At 41.6% G+C, this 27,099-nt stretch overlaps 3 protein-coding genes across 4 annotated transcripts; 1 reads left to right on the forward strand and 2 right to left on the reverse strand.

The window, feature by feature from the left end:
* Positions 1-805: 805 nt before the first annotated feature.
* On the reverse strand, positions 806-8,113 carry bpifcl (BPI fold containing family C, like). The gene is made up of 16 exons (XM_034590426.1): positions 7,974-8,113; positions 7,706-7,812; positions 7,227-7,341; positions 5,559-5,690; positions 4,385-4,540; positions 4,220-4,283; positions 4,035-4,095; positions 3,540-3,631; positions 3,162-3,338; positions 2,999-3,058; positions 2,455-2,622; positions 2,052-2,119; positions 1,933-1,975; positions 1,797-1,857; positions 1,101-1,177; positions 806-1,021 (listed from the first exon to the last, which is right to left on the reverse strand). Exons 2-16 carry the CDS (start codon positions 7,803-7,805, stop codon positions 944-946), a joined length of 1,452 nt encoding a protein of 483 aa, XP_034446317.1. The 5' UTR covers positions 7,806-7,812; positions 7,974-8,113; the 3' UTR covers positions 806-943.
* Positions 8,114-8,928: 815 nt separating this feature from the next.
* Positions 8,929-12,543, reverse strand: LOC117764551 (vesicular inhibitory amino acid transporter-like). The gene is made up of 2 exons (XM_034590425.1): positions 11,758-12,543; positions 8,929-10,999 (listed from the first exon to the last, which is right to left on the reverse strand). The coding sequence occupies exons 1-2, from the start codon at positions 12,136-12,138 to the stop codon at positions 9,812-9,814; spliced, it is 1,569 nt and encodes a 522-aa protein (XP_034446316.1). The 5' UTR covers positions 12,139-12,543; the 3' UTR covers positions 8,929-9,811.
* A 7,895-nt stretch (positions 12,544-20,438) lies between these two features.
* On the forward strand, positions 20,439-26,782 carry actr5 (actin related protein 5). 2 transcript variants are annotated; one of them, XM_034589514.1, is made up of 10 exons: positions 20,456-20,865; positions 22,169-22,407; positions 23,152-23,321; positions 23,497-23,714; positions 23,955-24,119; positions 24,916-25,020; positions 25,249-25,388; positions 25,606-25,738; positions 26,056-26,421; positions 26,482-26,782. In XM_034589514.1, the coding sequence occupies exons 1-9, from the start codon at positions 20,482-20,484 to the stop codon at positions 26,380-26,382; spliced, it is 1,881 nt and encodes a 626-aa protein (XP_034445405.1). In that variant the 5' UTR covers positions 20,456-20,481; the 3' UTR covers positions 26,383-26,421; positions 26,482-26,782. The 2 variants fall into 2 exon arrangements, with proteins under 2 accessions (XP_034445404.1, XP_034445405.1); XM_034589513.1 differs by having other exon boundaries at positions 20,439-20,865; positions 26,056-26,782.
* Positions 26,783-27,099: the final 317 nt, after the last annotated feature.

The raw sequence follows: 27,099 nt of genomic DNA on the forward strand, positions 1-27,099 counted from the left end.
GTGAAGTGTTAAATGTCTCAACTTTCACTTTAACTGAGGTTCTCAAAAACAGGTATTAAGTTCAGTTTGTCACGTTTATTACACTTTTATTAACCTCATATTTATTCACCTTTTTAGCTTTCAGCTAAATAAAATAAATTGATTAGGCTCTGATGGTAAATGACGACTCTACAGGATTCTCATCTTCTGAGGGGATTCACTTGGGTTCATATCTGAAACCAACAAATATATGCATGCCACTGAATTTGAGCATTGACTCAAATACAGATTAATTGAAAATAATTATAATTCTTGGATTCAGAAATTACATTAAATTAAAGGTAGATTGGTTAAATTGAAGACCCTGTGCAGTAATACTTTTTAGACGAGTAAAACCCGTTATCTCTTTAATTTTGTGCTATGTAAATTTTTATGAAATGTGGCGCCCTCTGGTGGTAGACATGAGAAGAAATCAAAGTGACTTGTCAAATCAGCTCCACCCCCTTTTTCATGAATTATCACCACAAACCCTGAATAAAAGCTTTACTTTGCAATGTAGAAAGTAAAATGTTTATTCAGATTTTGTACTCACTAATAAACAGGAGCAGCATTAAAGGAAATATGTATTTACACATGAATGCAAATAATTAAATATATATAATTCTGTATGTACACACTGAGTACTGAATTCTCGTGACAGTAAAATCCCCCTATAGTAAGATAGGTCTTAACATATTTATATTAATGACAGTTTGATTTTAATTAAGTAATATTTGATTTTATTCATCTTAATGTAGGAAACATTGTAGGCTGTATATATATATATTTTTTTTAAAACGTTTTTATTGCAGTCAGAGTTGATTTGAATTGATTGTTGTTGAGACCACTTAGTCATTTAGCTTTAGCTTCTGTCGTGTGGTATCAGAGACAGAAACTTGTCTATTAGCTGCTCGATGTGCCAGAGTTACACAGCTCTGTTAGTGTGTAAGCTGAAGCCTCTGTCTGTTAACACCTCAACATCAGAGAAGAGGACGACGAACCCCTGTTAGGAACAAAGACAGAGGTCAGTTTAAAGACAGTAAAATGTACTATATTTAATAGTTGTTTTTACCAATACTGACCTCCTGCACTTTCAGAACTGAGTTGACCAGCTGTGCGTATATCATTCTGGGTAAAGGGATTCCTTCGCCCAGTGTCTCTGAAACAGGAACAAGCAACATGTTGGATCTTTACAGTATCAGGGCCGTGTACAAGGGAAACAAATAGTGTTTCTGAGACTAAAGTCATAAATTGAAAGGTAATATTAGAAGAAAAAAAGATAAACTCTTTTCACTGGATGCAAAATATTGAATAATTCTGATTGTGAAACTATAAAACTCCTTTAAATTGGCAAGTGGATGAAAGCAACGTTTTACTACTGAACATTTTCTTCAAGTCTGTGAGGTTCTTCAGAATAGAGACCGATTCTTACACAATCTTTTTTAAAGTCTGGATACTTATGATAATATGGCACTGACCAAAATATTTAGTGTTTTGTTATTAATATAACTAAAGTATAACTTAAGATGCTCCACATTCCTCATTTTAAAGAAGGCTGATCTTCTGATCTTCCCTTCTAACATGACACGTGACCTTAATACCTAAAACTATGAATTTACTCTATGTCGTATTACGATTATTCTTTGGATGGTTTTCTTCAACACGGCCCTAATACTCCGTCATACTATAATGAACAAAAAAGATTATACTTAGTAACCAGGATGTTATGGGGTGATTCATAAAGTGAGATATGAATAAATGAAAAACTGAAGACTCACCATTCACTTTTGCTAGGACCATCTCTACTCCTATCCTTGCAACTTCTTCCAAAGCATCAGTCTGAAAAGAGAACATGGTTGTTTACAGTCACACACAAACAAAACAAGGTGTATTGTGTTATTATGTGTCATGTACCTTGAAGGTTCCCACGTCACTTCCCACCAGCGTCAGTGTGAGTCTATTTGAAAGAAAATTCATTAGTTCAGCTTTGAGTTTGTGAACTCACACATTGTGTGTTTTTAAAATGTGCTCACTTGTCCATTGAAACAGAGCCTTTCACTGTTTCACCAGCGATCCACACTTTGCTGCTGAAGTTTGACACCTGGAAGAAGACAGTGGTTGGAGTTCAGGCTGCAATCAATGGTTATTTTAATCAGGAAGTCATTTCTCCTGGTGTTTAGTCAACAGAACGTCTGACATTCAGCACAAAATGTTGCAGAACAATGTGATTGAAAACTGATTTGAGAAGCTGGAACCATGACGATGTCCATTTTTGCCTTTAAATAACTAAAACTAGTTAGGCTAAAAAAAATGTCACAATGCGGCAAATAAATCCTTTAACGTGAGCTTCTAGGTGAGCAGATTTTCCCATGAACAGACACTTGCATGTATTTATTTTTGGGTGAAGTGATAGGACAGAAAAGGAAAGTTTCTCACAACACTGAGTTTAAACAGTGGAGTCCTGGTAGCGTTTGGCTGGATGGCGAAGGCCTCGACGGCGCCCTGGAAGCCCAGGTTAACAGCGTCAGGGTGGAATGAAAACACCGGAAACTCTGTGGCATAAACATGCAGATTCATCAGCAGACCGGGAAACATCTTGGGAAGCTGCAGAGAGAGAGGTGGATGGTTTGAATATCTTCGGTGCCCAAAATCATTACTTTTTATTAGACAGTAAATTTAAACTTTGTGTTGTTAAACAGATGAAATAAGACATTTAGAAGCATATTCTGGAGCCTTCGCGGTTGTGTGGTATGGAGGAGGTGAGCCTGACCCAAATAATAGTCAACATTATTGATGTTTAAAGTTTAATATGGCTGCAGTGTGAACCACAGTGGCTTCATGCTAACATGTTCCTGCCAAGCATTTTTTATGGAAGAGATTCTTTTCAGGACTGATTTCTTGATCTTGAAGTGTGTGGATGCTGGCTCCACACCATTGAGATAATAAAAGCTAATATATATATATATATAAATAAACATACCTGAGGGATGTAGGGTCCCATTAAGCTGGTATTTAGGTGCAGGGGAAAGCCTGGGGGGATCTGAGAGGAGGACATTGTTAAGAAATACAAACTTCAAACCAAACTTAAATCCTCTTGCTTTACTTTTTGGCTTTTATTGGTGCATGATGTCAGGTGAACTTACCATGCTGTCAGTGATGCAGGTCTGAAACACTCCGTCTGAGTAGTATCCATACAAGGCAGAGTTCACAGTGAAGTCCGACAGGCCCAAGGAGAACATGTAGCCCTGCTGCTCAGGCACGGTGAAAGACTGAGCTTCAAACGGAGGCTCTGCATGAGTTTTGATGCTGTAGAACTCACCCTTTAAATAAAGAGTTTCCAATGATCAGTTGAACCTTCGATCACAGTTTATGTTTTTTCACACAAGCCCTCATTAAGATATAGATGCCAGAGTAGCTTGAACACAGACGTATAAGTATGTGTAACATGTGTGTGTGTGTGTGTGTGTGTGTGTGTGTGTGTGTGTGTGTGTGTGTGTGTGTGTGTGTGGGTGTGTCTTTACCTTGAGACCCAGATTCAGACTTGAAACATTGACAACAGGTAAACTGGTGAGAGCGAGGTCCAAGGTGAGAGCCTGATCCACATCGAAGGAAACTGGATAAAATATAAATAATTTGTAGTAATCTGTTAATATAACTAAATAGTTTTATCACGCATTACCTAAAGTAACGTTTGGCCTATGTATCTACTAGTTTTAGAATCACTGGCTGGCTTTGCCCCAAAACTATGGAACAGTCTCCCTCACGATCTTAGGGGCTTTACATGTTGTTACTGTTGACAAAATCTGCAAGACGTATCTTTTTACAACATTTTTTTAGGTTTTACCTGATGGCTGTTATATCCTGTCCAATTTTAGCTTAACCTGCTATTTATATCAAATGTTATGTAAGGCACTTCGTGTTACATTAAATTAAATGTAAAAAAATTAAAATTAAAATTAAAATTAAAATTAAAATTAAAATTAAAATTAAAATGATATAGTAGTCTATTGCAATACCGTTCATGGCCTGTAGGTGTTGCTCCAAGTTTCCAATCAATTGCTTCACATAGGGGCAAATCTGAGGAGGGAACAACATTACAAAGGTGCTGCAGTGTTCACTGCTGAAAATGTTGCAGTATATTAATCATCTGATGATCACATAACGAAAAACTTTTAAATTAAAGAGGAGGAGAAACACTCACTCCGATCTCTATTTGACTCCTGATCATTCTCCTGAATTTCTTCACAAAAGGCCAGAATGTCCATCTGATGACAAATGAGAATGCAGGGCTTTATGTCTTGACATCAGTATCACACCTCTGTTACTCTCTCTCTCTCTCTCTCTCTCTCTCTCTGGTTTCCTGTACCTGGTTCCACCACGGAAGCTTACGTCTACATGTCCAACTTGAGCGTCACAGCTCACACTGGTCACAGACAAATGGCCGCCAGCGTCTTTCCCCAGCTTCACCACAGAGGTCACATTCACACCAAACACAGCCATGTCGAAAGTTCCACTGTCATGCCTGAAATCGCATGACACAAGCAGATCAGTGCACGTGAAAATCTGGTTGTGCAACAAAAGACGTGGTCACCATCAGCCACATAAAACCAGCTGACTGGCTGTGCCGCAGTGACTCATCACTGCAGTGTTTTTTATTACACATGATTATGAGTATTTTTTATATTTCAATCAATCAATATTTGGATAGCCCACGTTCACATATTATAATTTGCCTTATAGGGTTCATTAATCTGTATAAGGTGCGACAGCATCTGTCCTTTGACTATAGTGAGGAATCAATAACATATTCAGGTGTTCTTCTTTCATCATTTACACTTTAACTTTCTTATAATTCGAGGCAGTTGTGACCAAATAATACAGATTTAATAAATGTAAATCTGGAGTTAGAAATGTTACAAATTGGATTTAAATGCCACTGAGAGGCTTTCCTCTGTTGTTTTTAACCAAAACTGTGTCATTTTATTCCTTAATTCTCTACAGTTTAATGTAGAACTAACTCAGAGTGCAGACCTCTGCCTTGGCCTAACAACACCACCAGTCAGCGGTCAGTTTCAGGTAACTACACAGAGGTCTGTTAACACAAGGGGAAAGAGCAGGAGGTCACCAAATCACTGGTTATAACTAAATTTACACTATCTGTATTTGATTCAGGGCAGTTTGGCACCATGTGTTTTCAACAATGTTGTCTTTTGTTTCTTTGTGTGACTTATAGAGTAAAGTAAAGATGAATTACATATTTAAATGGAGGATGGTGGAACATGAATGTAGAGATGATTTTTTTTTATCTAAGAACGAAGAACTCAATCAACATTTAAAACTGAAGCGTGTAACTTATACCTTGTAAAAAGGTTAGCATTTCACACAACCACTCTTTTATCACACTTTTGATGATTACCTCAGTTTCTCTCAAGATTAGTCTTTTGCCCAAATGGAAAACCCGACATTATACAAACCCTGGGTTGTGTAGTTGCTGACTTTGTGGTGAAGAAGTTTACATGTAGGGCAGAGACGAAACTCACCATGCTCTAAGGTCGGTGCTCCACTGTCCGGACAGTGCAACACTGAGGCCTGACAGTGATGTCTTGAATCCTGTGGAATCTGGATAGAACTCAGTAGATGGCTCTGGAAGGTCACACTTCTTTATCTTGGTGCTAGAGCACACGAGGAGAGCACAGGCACAATAATAGGCGAAGTGACACAGACCTACTGATAATAATCATAACTTTATCGAGATAGCAAATTTCCAAACAAAGTTACTTGTAAAACAGACGATGAACATAATAAAATACCAAACATAAAATGTAAAAAGACAAAATTCTATTGTTTCAACCATAACAAAGGTTAAGAATGTGCCAATAAAAGTGAGTCTTGAGCACAGATTTAAAAGAAGATGTGAGTTTTCCAGCCTGAGATCTCCCGGCAGGAAGTTCCACGGCTGAGGAGCCCGAGCAGAAGGAGCCTGCTCAGCTTTAATGATACATCCTCATTTTGGAACAGTTAGCAGCAGCAGCCTGACTTCTCACCAAATTTACTAAAGGAGAGCATTTTTCTCAGATTTTACCTTCACTTCGTTGGCTTCAATACATTTTAGAATTGATTTTGAGATTTTATTGCTGACTTTTAAGGCCCGTTCTGGACTTGAACCTAAGTACTTTTCAGATCTATTGACACCTTATGTGCCCCGTTGTAACCTGAGGTCCTCAGCGAAGGCCCTACTCGCCATTCCACATCCGTCTTTGCTGTCAGACCTCCCACTCTGTGGACCAATCTCCCTGAGGAAATTCTTATCCTCTTTTAAATCTCTATTAAAGACATGCTGTCATAGGTGTGCTTTCTCCTGCTGAGCTTACCAACTATTTTAACAATTGTATTTTATTTTATCTTCTTATTTACTCTTCTCTCATCTGTAACACTTCATATTTCTGTATTTGTGCCCCAGTGCTGTGTGATTTTATAAATGCTTTTATCATGTTTCCTATTGTTTGCCTTTAAATTTTGTTTTGAAAGGTGCTATATACAGTTATTATCATTAGTGAGCTGGGCTCTGCTGGAGGATCTCAGGCAGTGATCAGGCTCATAGGGAGTCAGCAGCACACAGACCGTTCAAGGCTTTCAAAAACAAGCAGTCAAATCTTAAAATCAATCACTCACAGATAACGAGTGAAGAGCAGCCAGGATTGGTGTCATGTCGTTATTTCTTTAGTATGCATTAAAATCTTGGCAGCATACTGTGTTAATGGTTTTAAGATATAACAGGACAGGTGCACTACTTTACGATGGCGCCTCCCTAGTGGCCGCCTGTTGCAGCAACTTAGACTTTCAATGTGCTATATTCATCTGTCTATGGCATAGACTCTATGCAATATCAACAGTTCATGTGCAATCCATTCCCTGTACATATTCTCACACTGCATATATTTTTACTGTCTTTACATTGTATATATTAGTTTAATTACATTCATATTTTTCTATATTTCTATATATTTTTTATATTCCTTACACTTAAGTATTGCATGTTACTTATTACTTGCTGTTGCCTTTTTGGACTCTTGCTGCTGTGATACTGCAAATTTCCGAAGTTCAAATACACTCAGCCTTCTCCCTTTAAATAGTAAACGGTTTGAAGTGATATGATCGTAAACTTGTATGTGAAGTGATTTGGAACCAAAAGGACACTTCAAACCTACCCTGTCAGTGTGAAGTCGATGTTAAACAGGTGAATGAGAGGAACTTGACCACTGAAGTCAGGGAGGGTGACAAACTCCAAAATCCTCTGAATCCAGTCTGTCCCTGCGTGTTTCCCTGTGACACAGCACATGCATGAATTGTGAATGCAACATGTCTTACATACAGATCATACAGTAAGATTTTGCACTACTGCTTTACTTTTCCAAACAACTCATTTGTGCTTCGACCAACTTAGCAACTGAATGAATAAAACCATAAGATAAGATTAGATTACATTATTTATTATCCTTAATTAGTCCCACTATGAAAAGTAGTGTCTACCGTTACCGTGTTTAGCAGCAGAAAGGAAATAATGTAATACAGACTAAAGTTAAAGGAAACAAATGAGTAAATGTACACAATACAAATACAAGGAACAATACAAGATAGAACTATGTACAATTTAAACAAAACAATACCTCTCAGTCTTACACCTTACCATACTGAAGCCCTTTGTTGGTCAGGAGGACTTGTATTGCAGGGTTTTCTCCACTGGTGCAGGAGAAGAGCAAGAGCACTGCTGCCACTGACAGAAGCATGTTGCTGCTGTAATGCACCAAATAAAACATGTGAGTAATGACTACAACCACAAAACTCAAAGAGCTACTGAGACATTTACATTTCTAGTGTGAAACATAATGTCTAAAATCAAACATGGTATTCATGATAAAAGCTGATCAGTTATGTTACGGATATGAAGCACATACCTGAATCACTGCAGGATGAATTTGCTGAAGGTGGCTCCTGATGTTTCTTCTTCATGTGAGGAACGACGTCTCCGCTTCTGTGCAGCTGCTTTATGTGCTGCTGGTGCTTCCTGTTTCACCGAGAAGTGAAACTCAGCGACATGTGACAGTAGAGATTTGTTGGTGTGTTGATGGCTGGAAAAAACCATTGTAGTTTTTCTTTTTTTCTTTTTCTTATTATTCTGCTCTGACTGTCTTAATTTACGTATTTGGAAGACACTATAGATTGTAAAAAGAACTCACGACATTCAAAAACGATCTTTGTAAACAACATCCTTATTCTTAGAATAAAAACCTATCATGGCCAATTGTCTTGAAAAGTGAAGTGAAACCTACTTCCTGCTCGGTTAACCTTTGTGTTTTGAATTATTTTAGTTATTGAGCAACAGAGAGATGTGTGCGATCTATTGGCTCAAAAAGTATTCTTCTCCACAACCTGTTATTTTTTAAACAATTATATCAGGCCCCAAGATTGTATGTTCACGCCCTGGTCTGATCAGCCTGTGGTGGGCCTGCCCTCGTAGAGAGGGTTTGTGATTAACAGGCCAAAATCACAACGATGACACTAAGACCGCTTACATCTGATCCCTGATATCTGCTGGTGGTTTGCAACTTAACATCAAGTTACGTAAGACCTTCAAACATACAAGGGATATTCCCCATCATGTCCTTTGTTCTAAAACGGATGTTACCAGGAACTGCAACCAGCTGTTCTGGAGGCCTCTGTTAATAAAGTGGCTGCACACAAGTTGTCACACAGCTTAGCAGCTGCAGATCGACAAACTCTTCACATGTTCGGATTGTTGTGATAAGAGAAATTTAACAGGACCCACAATTCCACAGAGCAAAACTGAGGCTTTTCAGTCACCCACTGGTTACATTTCATTACAATTCAATGCGCAAGGAAACATTAGAATCACCAGCCATAAAATATTTGATTTATTTATCTCTTAATTCGACAAACTCTTGGTCTCACACACCATGATTAGTTCCATTTAAATCACAAGTAACACGTTCAATAGGAAGAGAATATCATCAGACAGACAGTTTTCATACATATAACACAGTTAGGACCCACTTGCTTGAACTTTGAATTCACTTCATCCAGAATGACACTTGAAACACCAAGAAAACAAAACGAGCCAACAGGACCACTATCTATAAGATGTCAAATAAAACACAACAAAAAAACCCAAACCGGAAATAAAAAGTCATTCTGTTTTAAACAACTACACATACGTTATTCATGGTTTTTTTAATAATTCCACAGAGCATCGTGTGATCTGAAGGGTGCCCTGCTCTTATATTTTCTCTGGAGTGGGATTAATGATATATCTAGCAGCTCAAAAACCAGTAACAACATATTCACCTCATTGTTTTTCACATATTTCATTCCCCAACTATAAACACGTACACACTGACAGTTATAGAGCCACGGCGGACATTTTCACTGGATCTCTGATAACTTTGCATGAAGACTCAGGCTCCGTCATGCCCGCATATTATTTAATCAGCCCCCTGTCATGCGGAGGCTGTGTTCCTCTGTCCACTTAATAAAACATGTTTTCTGGAATGAGAAGACTAGACTTTACACTATGATTGTAGAGTTCATTATTGCACATTATATCACGAAGGCGAAATAAAAAGATGTAGGCTACATTTCACACAAATAATCCTCCTCACAAGCTTCTATGTCAAGTGGTCAACATGATGTTTTGATAAGGTCTGCTTCATGACAGCCTGCAGGAGTGCGGCATTATGGGATGTCACGTTTCAGTAAAAGGTCATCTCTGAAGCTCTCAGTCGTGGATATTGTACCTGTAGGCCTCTATGAGTCCTTCAACTGAGTGAATGAAGCCAGATATGGCGCATATGCCTCCAATAACAAAAATGGCAACGTCGAAGAAGACGTGGTGCCACAGGAGTTTCCTCCACTGGAGCTTCAGGTGGAAGAGGCTCGGCAAGAGGAAGCACAGGCCGGCGCCGGTGAGGCTTCCAGTTAGGCCCATCAGAAGGGCAAAATGGGGGACAAAGACAGCCATGAGCAGGGTGAAGACTACCAGGGTGACTCGAAGGCCCAGACCCCAGGATTTCAATTGCCCATTGGGGCCGTAGCAGTCAGGAAACACGGCCCTGCCGCCGTCCTGGAAAAAGGATTTCTCCAGAACCTCAACTGCAGCAAAGAAAGGCAGCGGGTAAGATAGCAGCGCCTTGGCGACGAGGAAGATGTTCACCACGGCCCTTATGGTTGAAGGCAGGTTATCTGTGATGACCTCTTTGGTGGCGTCTGCCCAAGTCAAGTAGGCCACCAGGGCAAAGAGGCCCTTGAGGACACAGGCGGAGATGTGAGTCCAATCCATCATGCAGTGAAACTCGCTCGGCCTGTGCATGTTCCCCTCCAGGGAGGGCAGGAAGATCTGGGAGGTGTAGCTGAACACGATGATGCCGATGGAGATGGGGAACTTCTTCACGTCAATGTAGAACTTGACCTTCTCCCAGGCCCACTCGCGCGCCCTGGAGAGACAGTAGGCGATCACGAGGACGTTGATGACGAAGTGCGCCATCGTGCACAGCAAGCTAAACTTGGACACGGCCTTGAGGTTCTTCAGGAACGCGCACGGCAGGAGCGCGGCCGTGGCCACCACGGACCAGGCCTTCTGGGAGACGGGGAACCCCGGGAAGCTGTTGTACATCAGGTTGCCGCTGACCACCACGTAGAGGATGCAGGTCATGACCAGCTCGATGATCTGCGCCACGTTCACGACGTGTCCGCCCAGGGCTGGGAAGCGGGGCGCGCAGCAGGCGTTGGCGATGTCCACGTACGAGTCCCTGACGCGCACTTTGATGCCGTCCTCGTTGTCCTCGTACAGACACGCGATGAGGATCTTGCCCGTGTAGCAGCACACCACGGCCGCGAAGATAATGAGGAAGAGGCCGAGGTAGCCGCCGTGGAGGATGGCGTACGGCAGGCCGAGGACGAACATGCCCTGCGGACAGAGAGGCGCAGTTGGATGATAATGGCCGAGGCCCACATCGCATTGACAGGCCGAGGCAGCCCGGGCAATGACTGGCTCACACAGCGCACAGCTTACATAATAACCGTCAAAAAATAAACATGTATATTTGGCATTAAAATGTCATGCAAAGCAAACGTGTGATTTAACACAACGGATCAATTTCTAATGTCTGCATCTCACCCATTATTTTTCTATTTGACTTCGCCCTTGAAAAAAACAGGCCTCTAGTTTGCTTCAAGGAATTAGAGCATTATAAAGAAAACAATTTAAAAACGAAATTTCACATTAATTTGTTTAAAAACTACATTTGATGGAGCCGCTGATAAGCACGTGGAGCCATTGAGCCCCGGGGCTATCACAGAGGAACAGGCCCTGCCTGCAGCTCCACTGATAAACAGATTTGAATAAATCCATTCTAAGACCCACTGACTGCAATGGATTCACACACAAACCAGCAATTGTTACATTTTAAATTGAAGCATGCTTTGAATTAGCCCATTATTAAAATATAGCAGATTTTAAAATATTTAAATTTTATTTTATTCTGCTTTGTAAAATATGTTTTCTTTATTCTATTTTTTTGTTGAATCAATTTACGCGCATCTCCAGGCCCTCTTCCTCCTAAAATATCTTCAAGGTGACATCTCGTGCAGTTGCAGGCCTGCATGCATCACGTGCTATTCTCTGCATCCTCACAGGATTTTTATAATAAAGTGATCACAGTGTACCTGAATGGCGTTGGTGACGTTCCAGCCAGCTTCCCATGTCGTGATTTTTGGTTTGTCCTCGTCCAGGGAGCCTCCTGTCTTCAGGGACGCAGGCCGGGGCCCGGTGCCGTCCCTCTGGTAGTGGCTGTCTCCGTCCAGATCCCCATCTCCCTCCACGTGTGCCCCTTCTTCCTCTCCCTGAAGGACATCCATCTGCATCCCTTGTCGGTAGTCATAATCCAGGTCATCGCACTCGGCGAAACCCAGGCCCTCCTCGTCCGTCGCGGCCTGGAAGCCCAGGCGGGCGAACACCCCGCTGACCTTGGCCTGGGATTTGTTGGACACCGTGTGGGCCGCGTTGGTCAGCTTGTTGGAGAGCTTGTGTCGGATCAGGTGAGCCATCTTCTATCCGAGTAAAATGCGGTCTTCGAATGAGAATGATATTACGGAGTGAAAAAGCGGAGATGCAGATGCATGCAGGATCGAGCTTGGATTCAGTGCTACACTGAAGTCATGCCTGTTGCCTCTTCTACGTGGAGCTGCCTGACCGTCTCACCCAAACCCTTCACAGATCCTCAGCCTCTTCTCTCAGCCTGCTCATCCATATTAGTCCCTCACAGGAAAAATAAGAAGACACTCAGACATGAGTCTCAGCGAGGAAACGCCCGGAAACATGCAGAGACCAAAAAAATGTGTCCTCGATCATTTGTGGTTAAAGAAGACAATTTGGCATATTTCTTTCATCCAAGCTGTTTTTTTATTCTCCCTGTTGGGGGTCCTGATGGTGACAGCGCGAGCGGTGGAATCTCTGACTGCTTCACCCAATGAGAGAGTGGGAGAGAGAGGGAGCGAGAGAGATAAAGAGTGGGTGTGTGTGTGTGGGGGTGTGTGGGTGTGGGTGTGTGTGTGTGTGGCTGTGGGGGGGGGGGGGGGGGGGGGCGTGCACGTGTCCGCATAGAATACCGGTGTAACACGGCTCGTGCACAGCAGAGGAACTGTCACGGAGAGAGAGAGAGAGAGACAGAGAAGCGTGCACGTGTCCGCATAGAGTAAGTGTATTACAACAGTGTCTCTGACATTAATGCGTGAATGAATGAAAAGATCAAACATTTCACCTGCCCTCGTGCTCTACTCTGTCAACAGGTCCACACACACACACACACACACATACACACACACACACACACACACACACACACACACACACACACACACACACACACACACACACACACACACATACAGCCATCATGCATGCAACAATAGCATGAGCAATAAAAAATCATTTTTGCATCAACTTATCAAAATATAAGGAATTATAAATAGCCTGTATTATGATCATTTTTTAAAAACATTATCCGCAGTTGTATTTGCGGTTTTAATCAAAATTTCATTTGATTAAAAAAAAAAAAATTCTTCCACCTGATCTGTTCAACTGTGTTTTAACACGTGAATCATCTTATATATGTGAAATGAGGCGCGCGCGCGCACACACACACACACACACACACACACACACACACACACACACACACACACACACACACACACAAACACTGATGTGTATTTTCACAAATATAAAGAAAAAAGTACGTCCCGTAGATACAATTTAAAAAAACCAAATATGCACTAAAATTATTTTCCCATAGAAAATCATTAAATGTGTTTCCCGATATTGTTTTTTTCCCCTTAAAAATTATTCCTTTTGTTCGCGTCAAAAACATAATTAAATTATTCCCGTATGAAAATCTTGCCCCACGTTTAAAACATTTAAATGAATGGCGCTGTTTGCCCAGATCTGTGCATTAATTCCTCACGCATGAATGCGGATTTTTACGTTTCCTGCTCATTTAACAGCTGGATTCCAGATGTGCATGTGCAGGCTGTGCGCGGAGGGAAGCAACTCGTTGGTGATATGATGAGCATCGTGCATCTGGCCTGATGCTGCAGCACCACGGACAGCTCCTCACGCACACTGCAAGGAAAACACGAATTCTCAGCTTTTATTAATTTCACCATCACAGAGTTAAAAAAGAAAACCAATATAGTTATTAGCTGGTAAATATAATTGTTCTTTATTCAGCTTTGTTAGATTTACTGAAGCTCGGCGCAGAGGAGAGGAAAGAGGGGGAGTTATTTCTTCTCCACCTCGGCTCTAATCATCAAGAATAAGAAGCACCTCGTCTTCGCCGCCATAATCTGCTGTGACACGGCTCAGCAAAGCTGTCATCTTTTTTTTTTTTGCAGCATGCTTGCAGAAATGAAGCCCACTATAGCAAGAAGGCTAAAATACCAAGTCTTTCACCTCTATAGTCGCCATAATTTAAAAGCTTTGCATACTGAAAAAAAACAACACATTTCTGATAATTATCAGAGGATGTGTGAACAAATTGAGACATTTTCAAGGCGGATTCAAAAAAGGAAAATGTTGTGAGAAGTGTGAGTCAATGATGCACGAGCAGCGTGGCAAGACAAAATAAAAAAACGTAACATGGAGGAGAGGTCTAAATTTAGAAAGTAGCCAGAGGACAGAGAAAGTTCCGCATATTTTCATGCTTGACTTGGGCTGCTTTGCCAGCTGCTGTTTGTGTTCAGGCCAACGCAGTGTTTGTTAGTGAGTGTGTGTCATCAATGTCTGTGTGTGTGTGTGTGTGTGTGTGTGTGTGTGTGTGTGTGTGTGTGTGTGTGTGTGTGTGTGTGTGTGTGTGTGTGTGTGTGTTAGTGTGTGTGTTAGTGTGTGTGTGTTAGTGTGTGTGTGTGTGTGTGTGTGTGTGTGTGTGTTAGTGTGTGTGTGTTAGTGTGTGTGTGTTAGTGTGTGTGTGTATGGGACAGTAGTGAGGAACCGGGGAGAGTCCTTGAGGCATCTCTCCCTCCCCCCATGCACATGCACAATCCCCGGGCTGACGCTGGGACTGAGGATGGTCTGCAAATGTCACACACACACGCGCATTCACAAGAAACGCAAGCACGCAAAAAAAAAAGGAAAATAGGCTACACGCAGCCTATAACCGAAATTGTGCAACGAAAAAGGAAAAGACGTAGGAAACATAATGAGGCGGATATATAATATATTACAAACATAGCTATAAAATATTCCCTACTACACTGAATTCTGTCAAACACGATAGATGTATTCCTATGCTTCATGACAAAATGGATTTTCAGTCTCTTTTCTCTTTGAAAGGGTTTTGAGATTGGTTGCTGTGGCGACCAATTTAGCTTCTATAAGGCTACAAAGAGAAGGATTAATTCAGTGCTATGTGTGTGTGTGTGTGTGTGTGTGTGTGTGTGTGTGTGTGTGTGTGTGTGTGTGTGTAGGCCTGAGATATGGAAGGGCTTACCGCCTCCTTTAACAGCCATGCAGCCCTGACTGGGAGCAATAATCTCTGATAGTTGCCATGGTCACAGTAATTGGACAGGATGTGTGCACGTGTGTGTGCGTGCGTGTGTGTACGTTGAGATTTAGGAGAAAAGAGATTTTACCAGCACAAGTTTGACGTAAGAAGAATTTAAAGCATTCAAGCCCAACCTCAATAAAAGCAAAATACAAATTACAGAATGGTGAAATAACACTTACTTCTTTCAAGGATGCACAGTGCTGAGAATTAGATTTTTTGCTAATGGATTTTTTATTATTATATATATATTGAATGAAATATATATATATAATCTTCAACCGCATCCATGGTAATGTTGATTAGCTGGTGGTGGCCATGATGTTTTGAGAAGTATAGTATGTTAGGGCTTTGTACAACAATACATTGCACAAAACTACAAATGAGTCACACTTATTTCAAAGTTATCATTCTGCTGTTGCACCACCTAGGCTATAGTGAATTTAATACATACGTGAATAAATGTGCCACACATGTTGAAGAATACATGAAATTGAAAAAATTTTCATAAAATTACAAAAATAAGTTAAACACATCCGTGTAAGTGGAAGTGACATGGCCCAAAATATTAGACAGATTAGAAAAAAGCGTCTAATAACAGGTGTTAATAGTAATTATATCTTTATTCATAAAGCACTTTTCAATACAAATTACAAAACCCTGCATAACACGAAAATGAATGGTCAAAATACAAAAGGACGTACACAGATAATAATGGAGATATAAAAACAGTTATAGTCTGGCACCCCTGGCAAATTCTGGAATATACCTTCAAAAAATAGAATGTTTTTGCCAAGACTTAAAAGAAGAGGTGATGTTACATAATTCATTATAATTACGAGTGAATGAGATGTCCTGTCGGCCTCGTTGCAAAATAACGATGTGTGTCAATACAGTGACACACATCCTGTTATTCTTCAGGGGAATAACAGGATGTTAAACCTGATTAAACCTCTTCCCAGGACTGTGGAGGTGCACACACACTGATTTACTTAATCCCTCACATCTCGGTTGGATCTGATGCACCTGCAATGTACACTGTGAACCCCCCCTTAGTTACTGCCATGTATGTGTTAGTGCCCCCCCACACACACACACAAATAAAGTATGTCTTCACCTTGTAATCTAATAGTTAATTTCAGTAATTTAATGGGGACTTGCTTTTTGTCCCTATAAGGAAGACAAGTCCCCACAATGTGAGTGATGTAGGGAGGATTCTCCCGATCATCACTGAGAAATGCATTTTAATATTTTTATATCTAGAAATACCCTTCCCACACACACAGTCACATCTCATGCACTTGTGCACAAACTCCCACACATACATGAATGCATGAATAGTGACAGGTGCACAAACACATTAATCACTCTCTGGCCCAAAAATATCTGCTGGGCTTACAGGGCCATTTGAAGAGAGCAGTAGTGACAGACTGTGTGTGTGTGAGTGTGAGTGTGTGGGCTGTGTGTGTGTGTGTGTGTGTGTGTGTGTGTGTGTGTGTGTGTGTGTGTGTGTGTGTGTGTGTGTGTGTGTGTGTGTGTGTGTGTGTGTGTGTGTGTGTGTGAGGGAGTGAGTAAGAGAAAGAGAAAGGCAAAGAGATAGAGGTTAGTGTGTGTGTCTAGAGGAATGTGTATGTGTGTGTGTGTGTGTGTGTGTGTGTGTGTGTGTGTGTGTGTGTGTGTGTGTGTGTGTGTGTGTGTGTGTGTGTGTGTGTGTGTGTGTGTGTGTGTGTGTGTGTTTGTGTGTGGATGCAGGCGTGACAGGGTGCGGAGCAGAGTCATAGAGGTTGCAGGGGGTTTTGTCCACAGTGAGGCTCTGATATATATAAGAAGTGCTCAGAGTCAGGATTGTTATGTAAACTGGTCTCTGCTCCTCCAACTGCCATTTCATCACCCACTCACTCACGGAGGAGTTTTTGCTCCTGTGAACAGGTGAATATTATAAGAAACATTGTAATCAAACAGCGAATACATTTGTAATGGATAACTCTATTGTGACATCACAACGACACAAGATGGATAAAGCCCCATTTTAAATGAGAAAAAGTAGCATCATGTGGTTGCGCCGTTGTTTACAAAAGAAAGTTCTCTGTCGTCATGACAACTGAATGGAAATGATTGCAGTACGCTGTGATTCATAATCACGCACATAATCATCACTGACAGATGTTTTTTCCCCTCAGAGCATTCTGCAAACAAAACAGCATAATGTCAGTGACAAGTCACAGTCTCTTCCTGCCCACACAAACACATGACAGAACCAGAAGTGAGCTGGTGGTTCAGGGTTCCATCCCTGGAGAGAGAGAGGATGCTCGACTGTGAAATATGTGAAAAAGACCTCAGTAGTAAATAAACTGAAATAGAATAAAGAAATCATCTAATTGGCAGATTATTATCCATTAATCCTAAATATGCAGCATTTTCCTGTATTCCCATTGACATTTTCACTGACTTTTCCTCTTTAAATGACATCATGGTCAGTGGGAACAACCCAAAAATAAAATGGAAAGACAATAAATAAACTAGAAATCATGAAAGATGTGATCAAACATTTAACAAAACTGGGTGTAAATCTCACATTATATCCCCCTCCTTCCCCTTCCTCCCTGTCAGTGGGAACTAACAGTCTGCTCATTCCTCCACAAAATGGACGCTGCTTGGCATCAGGCATGGCAGTCCCACAGAGCTTGTAGACTATTAGTTCCCCTGCGCCTCATCACTGCGGCCTGGATGACAAGCACAACAAGCAGAGAGCTGCGAGCAACGTGCACGGACAGCGGCACAATGTCATGTCTTGCCTCCTGGGAGTAATGGACGCCGTGTGTGTGTGTGTGTGTGTGTGTTTTGGAGGAGAGAACGTAGATGGGGGTGTATTTGTTGTATGAATTTGAGGCCGTATGTGCATGTGTGTGTGCATGTGTGTGCGTGTGTGTTTGAGAGAGTTAGCTGACCCAGATCTGCTTATTAGCATCAGGAGGAGGGGGACGGCAGGCACTTAGAGCTTTGTGCCTGAGCACTGAACTGTGCTCGTGCTTCAGTGTCACACCATTAGACCTCATACAGTAACACCCCTCCCACACACACACACACACACACACACACACACACACTTTCCTTCTTTCATCCTTCTTATACTCTGCACCCAAATACCATTGCTGTCCAGGAAATTGACCCCTCACTTCCTACTGTTAATTGCATGTTCTTCTAAGCGAGGGAATCTCTTAAACATGCACAATGAATTAACAAGTAAAAGATAGCAAGAACATAAAGTCTCCAAATGTATAGGACTTGCTATACAAGTCAACACAATACACAGCAGATTGGATAAAATAGCAAAGCAACCATTTATCAAATGGGAATATTGTATATATAATAACATAATTAACTTCAGACATATTTGGGATTTCAAACAGAAACCTCTATGGGCTGTAACACTGCCTTTGTAAAAATGTCTCTGCATATTAATCTTGAGCCTTTGAAGAGATCTTACAGTTGCAGTCAGCCTCTGCATGTGCAGTGATTTAATAATTTCATTATGTTAGCAGTCAGAATATATTATCAAAGATTAAACTTTAAACACAAGTTAATAAATAGGAGCATATTGAAGGCTGCTGTGAAGAAAAATATTGAAGAATGAAAAAAATGATTATGCTACAATCTGATGCTTCCACTTTAATCCAACGTAGATTATGTTTCACATCGTATTAATCCCTCTCATTAATTCTCACTTCATTAACAGATTGCTGAATAAAATTATGAATGAAAGGTAAAAGTTCTGTGTTGCTAATTTAGGCATCTACCCAATTTATGGAACATGAGAAAATGCTGCACACAAAAATATCAAGCCACGTGGGCAGAAATTCCATCAAGCTTTAGATGATACAATGCAGGGGGATAACAATCAGAGTGTGGGATCTGTAGCACGTCCATTGACTGAGTGGGCTGAAGTGGGGCGTGCAGCATCTCTCATGTGCAGGTGTCCCACATCACCAGCTGAGGCTTCACCCGGTCAGCTGAGAGTAACAGGATGGCAGACGGAGAGAAATCCGGAATCTCAGGCCTGAGGGAAAATGTCTCTCCACATGGTTTCATTCATAATCGACTATGCATGTCCAGCAAATAATCCCAGTTGGGCCCAATTTGAGGTGATGATAACAAAGTCTGTTAGTTTGCATTCAGATTGAAAATAGCTCTGCAGTAAATACAGGGCTTTTTAACGACTGCACCATTCCATCAGGGGGACTAGAATTTAAAATGGAGGTCTGTGGATTTGAACAAAATGTGGCTGCACAGCTTGAAACAATGAGTCAGATTTTAGTCGTGCATTGAAATTCCTTGTGCACATTGTAATTTTCTATTCAGCAAATTATTTTTAACATGAGGGAGAAATGTTTTCATTATGCTCATGTACAGTGTGATTTAATGATAAATAGGCTCAATCGGGGAGTTTACCTTAAATTACCAAGATAAGTCAATGTGTATCATCTCACACGGTCATATTCCAATCATTGTAGTCGTAGTACGACCCCTGGTGGTAGAAAGTATGTATGTTTCTTTTTTTCACGTTTATTGTAAATCAGCCTTGATTCATTACAGCGCTGGAACCAACTGCCTGATGGTTATAGCCCCAATCATTTTAATTCACAAGTGCTTTTAACCTAATTGTTTTACAAAATCTAGGTCATGCCATCATTTTATTTTATTGTTTAACATTGTTTATCTATTTCATTTGTATTATTTTACTCCTTTAACTTTTCCTTTTTTCTTTTTCAAACACTTTTATCCAGTTCATCTCTTTTGCCTCTTATATTTGCTTCAAATTTCTTTTAAACTTTCTTTTGATGGATTTCATTTTGTCTGTGTTTTTTTTTATGTCCCTGTGCAGCACCTTGAATCTGTGTATGAAATGTGCTTTATAAATAAAAACAGCTCGCCTTGCCTCAATGCACATTCACATGGTATTCATACACAACACTGTTGTTGCAGTTGCTGCTCCGACAGCCCAAGAGCTGAGACACACACACAAACACAGAGACTGGCCAAGACTTCAATTTCCCCCTGATTCAATGAAAAAACATGTGTTGCAGTGCAGACAGACAGATGTGTTAATGATTTGCTGAAGATTAAAATATAAATCCTTGAAATATGGGACATTTTGTTTGCAAACAGTAGAAAACCACAGACTTGTAGACTATATGAATTCTACTTATATTTTTTTTAAGTGATGTTAAAATATTTAACAAGTAGTTTGTTGCTGTGCAAAGATTCAAGGCCTTTTTAAGTTAAGGCAGAACTATAGGTCAGCGACGCCAAGCTTCCACTCGGAGGTATTTTGCAGTAGCACCTTTTCAAAATGGCTTCCACGGAGCGACCGGTCTGTCAGATCTTCTCGTTCCAGGACTTCAAAACGTCTCCGGACCCGACGCTCGAGCTCCCCGCCCAAGGCCTGACCCCCACACCGGTCCCGATAGTGATAGATAACGGCTCCTTCCAGACCCGGGCCGGCTGGGCCACGGCGGCGGGGGAGCTGGACTCCCCGCGGCTGCTCTTCAGGTCCGTGGCGGCGCGCAGCAGGGGAGCCGCCCGCAGCGAGACCCAGATCGGCAACGACATCCCGAACCTGGAGCCTCTGCGGTGGCTGCTGAAGAGCCAGTTCGACCGCAACGTGGTGGTCAACTTCGAGATCCAGGAGCTCATCTTCGACCATGTGTTCTCACGTCTGGGCATCAGCTCTGAGGTAACTCTGCCGGGGGGTCGAACATGGTGTCCCCCCCCCCCTGCACACATGTGACCAGGAGTTATCTTTGAATACACACGTTAACGTCTAATAACTTTTATAAATCATTATTATTGTAATCATTCATTTCAATGTAGCTTTTTTATTATGCCATTCCTCAAAGTTTCAGCAAGTTTATTTAGGTTGTAAAGTCATAGCATTATTATTATTTATTTTCTTCCTATTATTTCACAAGATCCCAACAGATTATCAGCAACACAGGTCTCCAGTCAGTGAGTTATTTAACGGACACAAACAAATAAAACATAGAGATCCAAGCAATATAAAATGCATTCATATTAAAAAATAAACCATTAGTGGAAAAAAAACAAAAACAGAAATGCACTAAACAATGACCCAGAGCCCAGTGTGACATCTCCATATTCGTTTACTTCAGTTCATTAAGCTTCTGTCTTGGCCTGACAAAAACTTTGAAAATGTACTTGTCCAAATTGTTGCAGATATTGTGACTAATTGTTTGAATTGGAGTTGTAGACTATATCTCATGTACTGGTAAAAGTACCTAAATTCAACTTACCAAAACATATGTGTTTGGAAATTTCTAACCTTTACAAATGAGAAGTTTGTGTGTTACAAAAAGGCATTTAATCTCAAAGACGTATATTTAACTTTTCTTCCTGAAGTGACAGGGTTTCCACTTGGTTTAAAGTCTCAAATTCATAAAATTAAATATTTAGGTCTTCAAAAATCCTTAAATAGTTAAAACATTATGTACTAAAGGGCTTAAGTATGTATTAGTAGGTCTTAATAAGCCCTATTCTCATAATTTAGAGAGAAATGTTTTGGTCTCCTGCACAGTTTGTAGTTCTTACTCACAATATTCGATATTAGCACGCTGTGATATAACTACAAACAAGGCCAACATGGAGCTGATAACTGCCTACAAAACTAAAAACCCATAATTGATCTCAGTACACTCAGCTTAGCTGTAGGAAAGATGATGGATATCTTCAGTCTCTGCGTGTAGTTTGAGATAACGAGGGTTATTCTCTACTCGGCTACTTCACCCATCTTCAATATTAGGTTAGTGCAAGTAATTAATGGACTCTGATTATCCTTCATATATATCATACTGCCATAGGACTTAAATTTGATCTATTATGGCCTTAAAAAGTTTCAAATTTAACTTTACACACAGTAGCTTTTTGCCATTATCTCTGTTTTACATGTAATGTCAGTGATGACCAGCTGATGATCGCATGACCAGCTGAACTCACAGCTTTTCTTTTCCATGATTTTGCAGGCCGGTGTGGAACATCCCGTTGTGCTCACAGAGGCCCCCTGTAACCCGCTGCACTGTCGGCAGATGATGTCAGAGCTGCTGTTCGAGTGCTACCGCGTCCCGCACGTCTCCTATGGCGTGGACGGCTTGTACAGTTTCTACCACAGTAACGCCCACAGTGGCGTCCATCCAGCCCACACTGGCATTGTTCTGTCCTCGGGATACCACTGCTCTCACATCCTGCCGATCATCAACGGCAGGTGAGGATTCACAGACAAACTGCCTCTGTGTTTTATGTGCTTGTTCAGTTTGTTTGTATTTGTCTCGTTATGATGAGCATTTTTACAGCAGGTCTTTTGACATATCATAGTAGGAAGTGTTCAGGTGGAACAAAATAACTTCAACAGCAGCTCTGCTTTGTAAGACATGACAGTGTGACTGGGAACCAGCACGTTGAACACCAGCCCTCATTCATTTTACTGGGGCAGTGGCTGTTCCAAACCTGCCCCTTCGGAATGGGCTGTTTACTTGGCCTGTGGAGATGCTGGTTGCAGTTTTCTTTCTGAAACTGTAAAAGTGACCTGCAGTAATTGAGCCGCAGCAAATAAAGAGTACACAGTACACAGAACCCTGATCAGGTGAATCAGTTGTTGCCGCAACATTTGTATGGGCTGCTGCTACAGAGCGCTGTTTGCCTGTTCATTGAAAAGTTTATTAATATTGAACGTGTGTGTCCAAACTGCACCAAAGTCTACACTGCATTTCCTTGGACTTTTAACGATACACATGCCAAGAGTGAAGATGATGAGATGAACAGTTCTGGTGACGTGCGATCAACAGACTGACAGACAGAGATTTCTGGAATTAGTAGAGGGATTATTCACACCTGCACTTTTCTTACTCTGACACGTCTTCAGTGATTTGCTTTGGACTTCATTGAGTGCAACCATTCACACCCACTGTTTGTTGTGTACAGTCTAACTTTGATATGGTTTTGATTCCAGGTTGGATGCGGTGAATTGTAAGCGTGTGAATGTGGCTGGGAGCCAGGCAGCATCATACCTGCAGCGCCTCCTCCATCTGAAATACCCAGGTCACCTCGCCGCCATCACACTCAGCCGCATGGAAGAACTGCTGCATGAACACAGTTACACGGCCGTGGATTATCATGAAGGTACAAAGTGTCAGTGCAATTAGAAAGCTCCAATACAGATCCAAGTTACAGCAGAAATTTACAATCAAGTGTCTGAATAGTTGACTCCCAGTTAATCTTAAATTCCATTAACAATCTGTTTACCTTCCTTTCTTTTTTACTTCCTTTCCATTCCCACAATGTTTGTTCCAATTAGAGCTGGAAAAGTGGCGCAGCCCAGCGTTTTATGAGCGGGAGGTGCACCGGATGCAACTCCCTTTCTCGGGTAAGGTGCCCGGTGGATGTGTGAGCGTGGAGGAGAGGCAGGAGAGACGAGCTCAACAGCTTCGACGGCTTCAGGAGATCAATGCTCGCCGCCGGGAAGAGAAGCTGCAGCAGGACCAAGAGAGGCTGGACAGACTGATGGCAGTACAGGCAAGGACCCTGTTGTATCATGGTGTTGTTGTTTATTGCAATACTAGTTTTGCTTTTGTGCTGTTTTATACGTATGGCAGTCCAGATTACAAAGAAGACGACCCAAAGAGATATCTTTCTTTTAAGCTGTTCAGATGACTGTGGATCTATATGGATGTGCAAAATAATGTGGAGCTCTTGTTGAATTGAAAACCCATCTGGTGTGTTCTGCACAGTGATCACAGAGTTTTATGTGTCCAGGAGCTGCTGGACGACGGCCTGTTGGATCATTTTCACAAGCGCCTGGTGGAGCTCAACATGGACTCAGCTGAGGAGCTGCAGTCGTACATCAACAAACTGCAGCTGGCCGTGGAGCAGAGCAGACAGAAGCTGCTGCATAGTGACGGAGCAGAGGGGAAAATCGAGGTGGGTGTTACTCCACCAAATGAGAGGAAAAGGATATAAGATCTTTGCACACCAAGTCCGAAATGGTTGCATGTTAAATAATAAATAGGGCCACATTGTTTCAATCAAGTTTACCCTCTGACCTCAAGTTCCTTAAAGTTTTTGGAACAGCTTTGATTTGCTGCATTTTTTGCATCTGTCAAATGCATTTCAGAGGTTTGTTTGAACTGTTCGGGATCAATTAGATCACAGAAATGAGTTTTCTTCTTTTTAATATGCGGCCTCAGTGCTGGTAGCATATTAAACTGGACCACTGACATCCTGAAATAAACCTGGAAGCGATCGGGATAATTCTGTAGCTCCTTGATCAGAGGTTTCTCCTTGTTCCTTTCTTTTTCTTTTGTCAAGAAGTGAGAGAAACACAAAATCATCTTCACTGCTGGACTCCATTTTATCTCCTACTGTGAATTTTCAGAATGAGTAGAATAATAAAAGGCATCTATAATAGAAGAGCTCTGAATGATTGTGAGTGTGAATGTGACTTGTAGTGTTGTGGTTTGCGTGGCTATTGGGACTAGAAAAGTTCATAAAAGAACATTTTTTATATTCAATATTTTATAAAATGTCAGCAGTCACTTAACTTAGAAGCCACAGAGCTGCAGTGAAAATACAACGACCCAATAATTAATTAGGTCTACACGTCATAACCGTGAATATGATTTGGGGCTCTGGAGGGCTCGTCCTCGTTTGCTACAGCGGTTGACAAATGTACCACAGTTGACAAAATGCCTGAGGCTTTTCTGTCGCTCTCTGCCAGGTGTCTGAGCTGGAGCAGCCGATGGACGAGGGAGACGGAGTGGCACTGATGGATCCTGACTTTCCCGAGGACACGCTGCCAGAAAAACCTGCTAATGTGGTTCAGGTAGTCACACAGAGGGACTGGAACTTCCCAGACTGACATTTAAATCCTCATTAATCCTGTGCAAGCAGGTACCTGCCAGTTTAATGTGTGGCAGGATGTGTGAGAAACATTTTGTCCTTTTGTAATGTTTTTGTGCCAGAACAGTAATGAGCTCATGAGCTGAAACATTGGTGTCAGTACTTCTCAAACAATCATATTGCTGATGAATAACTTGAATCTCGTCTCCAGCCCATGTTCAGCGTGGCGGAGTACCATCAGCTGTTTGTGGGGACGGAGCGTCTGCGGTGCCCAGAGATAATGTTCCAGCCTTCGCTGACCGGAGAGGACCAGATGGGACTGATGGAGACGCTGCAGTACGTCCTGGCCAGGTAATAATACATTTCAGCAAGTTTGCTCACAAAAAAAACACATCACATGTTCATAATACAGCTTATGCACATAACAAACACACACACATGGGTCATATAAATTCACCTTTTTGTTTTTAACACACTGTTTTTCTCTTTTTTCTCTTGAAAATGACCCTTTAAATGTTACAACTCAAAGATATTGATGTTTTTCTTACTTCTTCTATGCTACATACAGGTATACTCCAAAGCAGCAGGAGGCGCTGGTGAGCAATGTGTTTCTGACAGGTGGGAACATGCAGTACCCAGGGATGAAGGAGCGAGTAGAGCGAGAACTGCTGGCGATGAGACCCTTCCAGTCACAGTTCAAGGTACAGCCTATAAACTCTTTAAAACTGCAGGTATCCTTATACTTATAAGATACATTTTTCTGAATGTACCACACATTTTCCTGTTGTCGTTAAAGCGTCTGAGCCAATACATTTCCTGCTTCGTTCTTCATATGTAAAAGAAAATCTCCGGACATTTTCCAGTCTGAAAGTGATGTGAAGTAAGAGAAATTGAAATCCAGGCAGTCACTCTCCCCGGTTACAATGGCCAGACACTTTCCAGATTGGGATAGTTTAGTTAATCAGGAGCTAATCTGTTTTCAAATCAATTTAAACTCAACTGGCCGACTCCTCCCTAGGTGACCATGGCGTCGCAGCCGGCCCTGGGCGCCTGGTATGGGGCAAGAGACTGGGCCTTGGAGCATCCACCCGGAGCAGGAGCTGCAGAGGGATGGATCAGCAGACAGGAGTACGAGGAGAAAGGAGGCGAGTATCTGAGCGAGCACTGTGCCTCCAACGTCTTCGTTCCCATGAAGATCGTCAAGCCGCTTCCCGCTCGCCCCGCCGAGCCCTCCATGACCACGGCAGTTTCAACAGGAGCTTCTACCACTGTCTCCACGCTTACGCCTGCCCTGGCTCCCTTCTGTTCTACCGTTGCTGCTGATGTTTCTATGGTTACCTCATAAACTGAGATCTCTTATATAAGGAGTCTTATTTCAGAATCAAGTACAATAAGACTTTACTCCTTGAGTCTGAAGAAATGAAGATCCATCCATCCATCTATTATCTATACAGCTTTTCCTGTAAGGGTTGAAGGGGGCCGCTGGAGGAAATCCCAGCTGACACTGGGTGAGAGGTGGGATACAACCTGGACCCGCATTGTCCCAACATACAGAGACAAACCATCATGCTCACCTTCACATCTATGGGCAGTTTAGAGTCTTGAATGAACCAACCCAAAATCTGTCTTTGTACTGAGGAAGAGTACAAAGTAATGTCAGCTGGTATTTAACCCTCCTCCCCCCACGACCCTCGAAGGATAATTGGTATAGATAATGGATAAATAGATGGATAAAACAATATGAGGTCAGAAAAATAAGGGGCGGCCACACACTTCCTGTGTGCTGTGGGTCTGCAGTGTGACCTCACCTCTTCCACCAGTCTATTTTTCTCCAGATACTTTTTTAACTTTGTGAATGGACCAGTTGTGGGTACAGCTTTCTTTTATTTTCATTATGCTGTTGAAAACCACAAGAGACTGTTCATATTGAATGGCCATCGAATGATCTTTAAAGGTCCCATTAGGAATATATGTGTTTTGTATACTGTAAATAGAATTTGTTTGTGTTTTCATAAAAAAAATGGATTTTCACTCATGGAAAAACGTGTTTGCTTTGAATGAC

Source organism: Hippoglossus hippoglossus, chromosome 7, assembly GCF_009819705.1.
Source record: "Hippoglossus hippoglossus isolate fHipHip1 chromosome 7, fHipHip1.pri, whole genome shotgun sequence".
Classification (NCBI taxonomy): Eukaryota; Metazoa; Chordata; class Actinopteri; order Pleuronectiformes; family Pleuronectidae; genus Hippoglossus; species Hippoglossus hippoglossus.